This window comes from Sturnus vulgaris, chromosome Z, assembly GCF_052056855.1.
Source record: "Sturnus vulgaris isolate bStuVul1 chromosome Z, bStuVul1.hap1, whole genome shotgun sequence".
Lineage (NCBI taxonomy): Eukaryota > Metazoa > Chordata > Aves > Passeriformes > Sturnidae > Sturnus > Sturnus vulgaris.
Window position 1 is genome coordinate 39,969,742 of NC_142283.1, and position 9,929 is coordinate 39,979,670.

General features: G+C 47.6%; 1 protein-coding gene across 1 annotated transcript; it reads right to left on the minus strand.

Annotated features, from left to right (window-relative positions):
• Nucleotides 1-749: 749 nt before the first annotated feature.
• On the minus strand, nt 750-2,461 carry GADD45G (growth arrest and DNA damage inducible gamma). Its single transcript, XM_014869179.2, has 4 exons — nt 2,308-2,461; nt 2,089-2,190; nt 1,770-1,983; nt 750-1,417 (listed from the first exon to the last, which is right to left on the minus strand). Exons 1-4 carry the CDS (start codon nt 2,358-2,360, stop codon nt 1,307-1,309), a joined length of 480 nt encoding a protein of 159 aa, XP_014724665.1. The 5' UTR covers nt 2,361-2,461; the 3' UTR covers nt 750-1,306.
• Between the last annotated feature and the right edge of the window lie 7,468 nt (nt 2,462-9,929).

Sequence of the window (9,929 nt, forward strand, 5' to 3'; positions counted from 1 at the left end):
CATAGTTTGTGCACAAAAAATGGGGTTATGTTTTCCCTTTTAACACAGGGCCAAATCAACCCACCCATATTAACTTTTCATGACAGGATCTCTATAAAAGGCCACACCATCCTTAAATTGTTTTGGACTTAATTTGATGTTGTCATGCAATTAGGTTTCACAAAATTGGCTTCTGGACTGACAGCTTCTATTGTTACAGCATATGGCAATCAGAGAGCAGCCTGTGGCAGATGTGATGTTTATTCACCATTTGCTAGTTTTAGATTTAATGATGTCATTCTAATCAAAGCAAATGTTAGATGTGTTTGACATCTAAGGAGTTTTACAGCCCCCCCATAATGCCTAAGCTGCTTCTGTCAAGTGGAAACACGTCAGCTCTGAATGCATCTAAGTCATATTAAAGAATCGATGCAATTTACTGGAGGTCTGTATTCCAGAAATCCATGTTTCTAGCATGCATTGTGTTCCTCCAGCAGACTACAAAGACCTCCTATTACAATAAGTGAGCTCATTAGGCATGCGACTCCGTAGTCTTGCAAGCTGTTGCGATAAGCAGCTGTTGCAAGAGGGTAAAAGGTTGAATTATCAACTTGGACAGCACAGCACTTCATTCAGCCAGCCCAGGAAAGTGTTTGAGCAATAACTCCATTACTGTGGAGTATATCTTTGACTACAGCACACAAGCAAAACATCAGTGGCATTTCAGTGACATGCTTTCCCACACCCAGCAAGCAAGACACCCCCAGAAATTAATTGTCAAAAATTTATTATGAAAGCTTCAATAGCAGCAAATATTTCAATAAAAGTTATTGCAGTACTAAAACAGATATGCAGAGTGACCCAAGAGGCCTGTTGAAGTCTGTCTGCTTTGGAATATCTGCATTTGTCTTAGTAACCAATCCCCAATACTCCATAAATATTGATACTTCTCCTGTGTTTTGCAGACAGCACCAACAGTTCCTAGTTACAGTACTCTATCCAGTCCTTCTGGAAAGTTTTGGCCCACTCCCCTCAACTTTCCCTCTCCCTTCTGAAACAGCTCCACACAGCCAAACTTGCAATACTTTCAGTTCCATGGTATGTCAGCCTCTCCACGGTTGCAGCCTACTGAGGCTCACTGGTGAGATGAGCTGTTTTCCTCTTTCTCCTCTGTAAGAGCCCACTGCATGCCAGTCTGAGTGACTTTAATCCAGTCTCTTGACCAGGCTAATCCATGGAATCAGCAGCTTGTTGCACATTTTGGTGAATGCACAGCACGTTGAGAATGCAACAAAGGTTTCAGCCTCCCCAGTGCACCAGGTGACCATCACTCAGGCAGGGTGATAGTTGGCACCCAGTCATTGACATTTCGGCTCTCTTCGCAAAACAAGTTCAGCTTCTCCAGAGCTGGGTCCTTCCAGCCTTCTTCATTCGGGTTCTGCAAGAAAGAAAAAAGTTGCACACCATGAGTGCTGCCCGCCAGCTGAGGTCATCACAATATTTACAGAAGCATTAGCTTAGAACTGGAGGCACTTCCAGACAGTTTCTGTCCTAACACAGACAAGACAGGAAGCAGAGATGCTGCCCTTGCGGACAGCGGAGGAAATCCAGTTACGAGAAGTTCTGCCTCCTCCTACTACTACTCAGCTGACTCGCTGCGTGCCAAGTGCTCTATCTGTGCCCAGCAGAGGACTCGACCACCCGCAGCGGGAGAAGGGGCGGCCCTCGGCCGTGCGGGGCAGAGCCGGCATTGCCGGCGGGACAGCGCTGGCCGCCCGCAGGACACCCACCGTGATGAGGATGCAGTGCAGATCCCGCGGCTCCCCGGAGTCCTCGCTGGGCCCCACGATGGCCGCCAGCTTGGCCACGTCGTTCACTCGCACGATGTCGATATCGTTCTCGCAGCAGAAGGCTTGGATCAGAGTGAAGTGGATCTGCAGGGCGATGTCTCCCTCGTCCTCCTGGTCCGCGGCCAGCACGCAGAACGCGACATTGTCGGGGTCGCTGTAAGAGGGGAGCAGCCTGATGAGTCCCGCGGTCGGCGCCGGCCGCCCCGCAGCCCCGCCGGGCTGACTTACACGCTCTCCCTAACCCCGCCGTTCTACTTACACATTCATCAGCTTGGCCGACTCGTAGACGCCGGCGGTGAGGCAGCCTCGGCGCTGCGCCGACACCAGCAGCTCGTGGAGGGCCGTGCCGGCGCCCTGCATCCTGCGGGCCGGGAGAGGACACAGGGTCAGTACGGTGCCAACACCACCGCGACCGCCGCCGCCCCAAAACCGCCCACCATCCGCTTTCCTCGGCTCCCCGGTGCCCACCCGCACGTACCAGTCGTGGCCCGCAGGCATGGGCTGCTGTCCGTGGATCTCCTCCAGAGTCATAGCAGTTAGTCCCCACAGCGCGGCGGCGGCTCCCTCAGCCCTCCCTTTGCGCACCCCGTGAGAGCTCTGAAGCAACACCCGATCGGCGTGCGCTACTTATAGCCCTCGCGGGCGCCTCCCGGCCTCCCATTGGCCGGCGGGGGAGAAAGGGGCGGCTTTATTATGCTAATCGGCGCGCGCCGGAGAGGAAGCTCGGGCGGGGGGCGGCGGGCGGCAAAGAACGGCTCGTGCCGGGAGGCCACGTGGGGCGGGGACGGGGGGGGCGCGCAGGCACGCGCCGGCCCGGGACAGCCAGTGGTGCCAGCGGTGCCCCTGGACACCGCTCGCAGGGGAAAGAAAGGGGAAAAAAAAATAAATAAAAGAAACAAAAGATTTTATTAGTATGGTTTCTGCAAATGTGAATGCCGCGATGGGACAGCCCCACCAGGGCGGAGGACAGCTCTGTAGAGAAAGTCCTGGGGCTGCACTGGGCACTCACCTGGTGATGCTCTGCATGGCCCCGGCTGCAGAAAAGCCTCCCCCCCCCCCCCCCCCCCCGTGCCCTTGTCTGTAAGAACAGGAGCATGGCCAGCCGGCCGAGGGAGGTGATAATCCCCCTCTCTCAGCACTCACGGGACAACAGCAATGTGGTTTGTCCGGTTTGGGCTCCCCCAGCAGGGGAAACACATCGATAAACTGGAGCAAGTGCAGGTGAGGGCACCGAGGTGTCCAGAGCTGCGGCGCTGTTCTGCTCTGCAGGCTGAGGGACCAGGGCCAGCTCAGCCTGGGGAAGGCAAACTGCAAAACCCAAAGTTTGGACGCCAAACTGCAGTCCTCAAAACCTGTGGAGTGATCATGGAGAAGATAACACCAGGGTCTTCACAGCAATGCCTAGTGGGAAGGCAGGAGACAATGAAACTAAAGTGAATCAAGAGGCTCAGATCGGGTGTAAGAAAAACCCTTTCTCCCAGAGAAGAGTCCAGCAGCGGAGCAGGCTCCCTCTCCAGGGAGCCTGTGTAGATTTCATCCTTGCAGGATTGCAAGCTACGATGTAGATCTGTTCTGAGGTCACTGGTAATCTTTCTGCAGGCTGTACTGGCCTACGATCCTGGGGAGAGGGTGGGGGGGGGTGAGAGCGAACGGATTTTTCTTTATTTTTTTTTCAGTCGGGCTTTATTAAAAGTAGCTGCAATTTGGACAGTGTATCCCTTCATAACCAACTCAGAGTGAAACGACTGTGATTGCTGAACACAGATTTGTCAGCATTTTGTCAGGTTTTGAACTCAGATTTATAAGCAAACCAATTTTCCCGCTGTGAATGAGCACAGTCTAAATATTAAAAGGCAAATCACTTTTCACGTCCCTTCAGCGTCTGACACGCTTAGGCTTAAGCTCGCAGTTAGCGCTTGTCTCCACCGAGTCACCGCTTCAGCGCAGCCCCGAGCGGTTTCACAGAGGTTGTGGAGAGCCACCTTGGGGTAACCTGTGCTACTGCGACCTGTCCGCACCGACTCCAGCGGGCTGCACAGACAGACCCCTCTCACTTGTCATCCTTGCTGTTCTCTAGCCTGCAGCTGCACCGTCCTCGCTCGAATGGGTCGGAACCCGGGAATGTCATTTCCAGTACTTCTCTGGGAGTCCTGGATGAAGCAGGTCTTATCTGGGACTGTATATGCTATATTCTGCTCAGTAGTTTCAGTCTCTTTGAGCACCAGTTTCCAAAATGTTCTCAAACTGAGCCACTTTAATGAGCTCCTGTGTTTCTATTTCCAGTTGTTTCTAGTTAGTGCCCCGGTGACACTACAGGTGACAGCATTCGACCTGGCAGTAATCACTTAGTGAGTTTCCATTTTAAACTAGTGACAACATAGGCATGATGTCTGCCAAATACATCCAGACTCTCTAAGAACATTTCTCTGATATCTACAGAGCTGTCAGTACTGTGGAGAAAACTCTTCATTGTAAACACCAATTCTCAAGCATAAGAATCCTTCTTACCCTTCTAACATGCAAAGGCATTCTTGACTTGGAAACCAAACCAGTGACCTGTCAGTCTGAATTTGCTTGAGAAGGCCAGAAATTCTTAGTTTGCTTTCTTTAAAAAAGATGTGAGAAGCTTCCAGAAAATTATCTCCTGGCCTGTATTCAAGTGCAATTGTCTCCACTTGCTGGAATTAGCACTCTATAGATAGGATGTACCGTTCATTCCCAAAACATAAAAGCCCTTCATACATCTGCCTCCTTTTTTTCTTTATTTTTTTTCTCTTGAAATATATAAATGGGGATGAATGAAGAAGAGTAGCTTGAATGGTAAGACACATTAAATGGTATGTCTCTGAGAAGTATTCAAGGGCCTGTTTCTGATGAAATAAGTGGGAAATACAGAACTGACTCACAGCTTTGAAAGAGGCGGATATCAGCTATGACTTTGATTACTTTCTCATTACAGTAAAAGTTACTTAAAATGGATCCGAATTAGTAAGCCAAAGTAACTCAGAGTGGAGAACAGTGCATATGCAATAGTAAAATATACATAATAGTCTAGATAATAAAGTGATATATGGAATCATATTAGTACCTTAATCCTTTTTCAATCCGATGTGCAAGCTTCCAGTTTCAGCTTAATGATGCAGCACCCTGGAATTAGGGCTTCTTGACACTTTTCAGCTTGCCCCATTATTCCTGGGTCTCCTAGCACAGATGGTGCTGAAGGCTGTGAAGCATTCATTACTAGATACTTGATCCAGCTTATTTCAAACCATAGTCTCAACACCAGGCTTCTGACGCAGAAGAGGTGTAGAAAGGAGAAAGGAGAGCTGTGCAAGCCCAAGGTCTCATCCCTGGTTTGAAGGCATCAGCTCTGCAGATGTGATACCTTTGACACCTAATAAGCAAGTTGAACTTTAGCAAAGTCTTTTCCTCCCATGTTTTTAATACATTTAACAGGTGGGGACAGATGTTCGGCGGATCAACTCAAAATCGTCCTGTAGGTCAAGGTGGAGATGGGGGACAGCGAGGAACAGCACTCAGACGTGAGTGGGTGGATTCTGCCGTCGCTGCCGACAGCCCAGGTGTAAGCAGGCCTGTGCCGCTTGCCCGTGCTGCGCACAGCTCGGCTCGGCTCGGTGCAGACCCAGCCCGGGAGCGCTGCGCTGCCGCTGCCGCCCGGCGCCGAGCCCGCAGCGCAGCCTGCGCTGACCTCTCGTGGGCACCCGGCGGATCGCTGCTGCTCCGAGCAGACACCGACAGCCCCGCGGGGCCCTCTCCTGCCCCCGCGTACGGAACGCTCGCAGTGGAGACACGGGGAAGGAAAATATTAAAAGGAAAAAAAAGCACAAACAACAGTCAACCACCCAAACAAAAAATAGACTTTGATGATCCTGCACAAAGAAATCCCCTAAAGTGTGTTAGTTGATCCATAGAGGTGCTCGAGGGTAGGAAGGCTCTACCGAGACCTGGACAGGCTCCATCAGTGTGCCAAGCACAACTGCATGAGGCTCAATAAGGCAAAGTGCTGGGTTCTGCATTTTAGTCTCAGCAAACCCATGCAGAGCTGGGGGAGAGAGCTGCTTGGCAAAAAGGGACTTCGGTGTGCTCGTTGAGAGCCAGCTCAGTGTGACCCACTGTGTGTCCAGGTGGCCAAGAAAGCCAATGGCATCTTGGCCTGAACCAAGGGATGTGGTCATCCTCCAGTACTTGACATTGCTGAGGCTGCACCTCAAGTCCAGTTTTGGCCCCCTCACGCCTCCAGGACACTGAGGTGGTGGAGCTTGTCCACTGAAAGTCAACATGAGAGGACTAGAAAACATGTCTTGTGAGAAATGGCAGAGGGAGCTGGGTTTGTTTAGTCATGAGAAGAGGAGGCTCAGGGGGGACTCTCTGCATTTCCACGAAAGAAGGCTGTAGTGAGGTGGGGATCAGTCTCTTCTACTGTGCCTGCAGTGAGAGGATCAGAGGAAATGGCTGGGACAGGAGAATCAGATTAGATATTAGGGAAAAAAAATCACTGTTAGGGTGGTCAGGCATTGGAATAAGTTCCCCAGGGAACTTAACTCCCCAGGTGGAGTCACCATCCCTGAAGCTACTTGGGAGGCATCTGTATCTCATGCTGGGTAATGTGGTTTAGATTTACAGTGGTAGTGTTGAGTTGGTTATACTGGATGATCTTAGAGGCCCCTTCCAACCTTGATGGTTGTATGGTTCTAAACCAGCCCCCTAGTATAAAAAGTGAGTGATGGAGTAAGGGGCAAATAATAGTATATTCAATCCCAACAAATGTAACAGATAAAAGTGCAAGAACGTGTTGCAGAATTTAACAGATAAAAGTGTAAAAGGATTACACGCCTGTATAGCTGATAGCAAACACAACTTGTGTCATTTTGCAGAGAAAATAACAGCGTGTCTCCAGCTGAAGTGCAGCAGTCACAGACATTATGTCTTGGCCTAAGCAAGAGGAGACTCAAACCTTCCACACCAGAAAAGGCTTGCAAGCCATGGTAATGGACACCCCAGCTGTGGGGCCCCTACACTGTGCTCACCTGCCTAGTGCTCCCCTGGCTTGTGCTGCACATCCAGACTTTTCCATCATACTCTCTTTACCAAGATAGACCAGTCCTTTCAGTTCAGATGGAGTACTGCCTCCTCAAAGTCTTTCCAAACCCATCAGAATTCCTCCCTCTCTCACTCCAGTCCTCCATCCAGTTCTCTTCCTGTGCAGACCTACTGTAATCACCCAGCAAGCTTCTTTCTCCAGGTGCAATATCTCATAAAATAAAAACCAAATCTAAAACCTTTCTGCTGAACACAAGTTTTAGAAGGCTCTACAAATCCTCTGCTTAAATTCTAACTGATTTCATGTTTCCAGCAGATCAACATGTCACCCCTCATATACTTTCTTTCCATTGAACTTGACAAAGATACTGCTGAGCTCCATGCCTCATAAACCAGGTAGCATCCTCTGTACATAGACTTTGGTCTTGGCTAGTGTCACTTCTGTGGCAAAAGTGTCACAGAATAAACATCCACAATCTGTAGGCAACAGGGATGTTTAAGTTACTGAGAAAGCAGTGAAGTAAGGCTTTGCATAACTTCTTCTTAAAAAAAAACCAAAAAACCAAACAAAACAACAAAAACCCCTCCAAAACAAAACAAAACAGAACAAAACAAAACAAAACAAAACAAAACAAAACAAAATTAAAAAATCCCTGCATATCCTAGTTAATAAAGAAAGCTGTGGTAATAGAAGCAGCAGTCTTCTCAATTAAGTGTTCTACTGTTTAGTTAAAAAATTTTGAGTATTCTTACAAATATAACTGAAATGTTATAGAATGGAGAGGGCTTAATTTTTTGCATAGACCTGATTACTACAGAATGTTGTGCAGATGAGCACAGAGCCCTCATTCTGGCACAAATTTTGAGTGTTTGAGTTTTTGTACTTCAAAACACAGTGCTCTTTTCCCCAGCAGGTTTGCTTTCACTGAAATGCTTAAATGGAAATATTTAGCAAGTTCAAGCCTTATTCCTCTACATAAATGATCTATTTAGTGTGTAGATTCCTATATAGCATTTATCTAGCCATGTGATCCCTCAATAGTCACATATAGAACTATATAATCATTTAGGTTGGAAAAGACCTTTAAGATTGTCAAGTTGAACCATTTACCCAGCACTGTCACGTTCATCACTAAACCATGTCCCTAAGTGCCACATACACACATCTTTTAAATACTTCCAGGGATGGTGGCTCAAGCACTTCCTTGGGCAGCTTATTCCAGTGCCTGACAACCCTTCTGGTGAACAAATTTCTCCTAATACCCAATCTAAACCTCCTTTGGCACAACTTGAGGCAGTTTCTTCTTGTCCTAGCACTTGTTACCTGGGAGAAGAGACAGACCCCCACTTGGCTACAGCCTCCTTTTAGGCAGTTGTACTGTGTTAAGGTCTGCCCTGAGCACCCCCAGTTTCCTCAGCTGCTCCTCAGAGGACTTGTCCTCCTCTTTTCCAGCTCTATTTCCTTTCTCTGGACACACTCCCAACACCTCAACGTCATTCTTGCAGTAGCGCTGCATATTTGAGTTTCATATTTTGAACAAGACCATCTCCACCAGGAGTGACTAATGGAGTTGCAGACAGGAGATATTTTTATTTTCATGCTTATCTCCACTGTTACACTACTGAGACACCCACTCTAATATGCATTAAAAAGAAAGTAAAAAGGCAAACACTCAGACTACGGTGAGCTGCCAGTGTCTGGACAGCTTCCCCCGCAGCCCTGTGCTAAAATCTGCATAATTCACATCCTACTGGAGCTGAGAAGGTCAGTCCAAAGCAGTAAAGCAGTTTGTGGAGGATAGCTGATATGATGTCAGGGAACCTTCTGCAACACCCCAGCTCAGGAGTCTCTCAGAAACACTGGCAGGCATGACAATTTTTTTTTTCTTTTCTTTTTGTTTTTCATTAAGAACTGCTGAAAGTCAGGTTTTCTTGGCAATGCTTTCTTTCTGTCAGATCAGAATTTTATCAGGGAAAGTTTTTCAGGATTCTCTCCCGGGACTTCTGTGTGTCTCCATGTCCAGCAACCGAAACCTTATTGTGCATTCACAGCAGCTCTGACTAGCTGCTGTGTGGCTGGTAATCCTAGACACATTCACAGCCCATATGCACTACGGCTGCGTAACACCCAGCTCAGTAAATCCTATGTTTTCTGGCCAAATTGGACAGATTGTGCACTCATGTTCAACTGAAGCATGTGTGCCAGGAAGTCTGCAGTGTTAGATTTACTATTCTTGAGCACACACCTTCTCCAGGAATGCCTGGAAATCATAATTAATAGGATGGCTTCGGATGGAAGGTTAGAAAATTACGTGACACAAAAAATTATATTCAAGCCAGAAGAAAGGAGGGCAAATCAAAAATCCCAGATTCTGTCTCTCCATTCACTCAGCACTCTTCCAGATGCTGCCAATAATAATCTCAAGTAAGGCTCAGTTATAAATAAAAATAGGCATTTCTTATACTGTAGCTGTTTTTCATACCAACTTACCTTAATTCCTTAATTTTTTTCTGCCATATCTGCTAATGCCTGCATACAGGCCCCTCTCCCCCAGCAGAATAAAACTGCTGAAAAACAGTCTTGTTTTGCTATCTCTCCAGTCCAACCAGATGATATTAAAAAGAGATTTGAATGATGATGTTGGTTTTCCCAGTGAATGGCTCCATACAATGCCAAAGTGAATTTTTTAACAGCTGAACATAACTTAGCCAGCAATTTTTTTGTTGTGTACTGATATTCTGTAGAGATACCCAGAAAAGTTAAAAATCAAGTGCTTAAGAAGATCACTGAAGGGCTGTGTGTTTGTTGAAGGGAAAAAGAGCAAAATCATCCCTTAACCCAAGTGCTGTCATAATTATTCATTTCACCAGGTAATTCTGCAGCATGAAGAAATGTAATTCACAAAGAAGGCAGATCATAGAATGGTTTGGTTTGGTTTGGAAGGGACCTTTGACACAATCTAGTTCCATTCCCCCTGCCATGGGCAAGGACATCTTTCATTAGTCCAGTTTATTGAAAGCTCCATTCAGCCTGGCCTT

What these genes read in the sequence shown, in the direction of transcription:
- GADD45G (XM_014869179.2), bottom strand. Translation starts at nt 2,360, where the DNA reads ATGACTCTGGAGGAGATCCACGGACAGCAGCCCATGCCTGCGGGCCAC. An exon ending in ATGCCTGCGGGCCACGACTG is followed by an intron (nt 2,191 to 2,307) that starts GTACGTGCGGGT and finishes CCCGGCCCGCAG; the next exon opens with GATGCAGGGCGCCGGCACGG. An exon ending in TCGGCCAAGCTGATGAATGT is followed by an intron (nt 1,984 to 2,088) that starts GTAAGTAGAACG and finishes CCCCTCTTACAG; the next exon opens with CGACCCCGACAATGTCGCGT.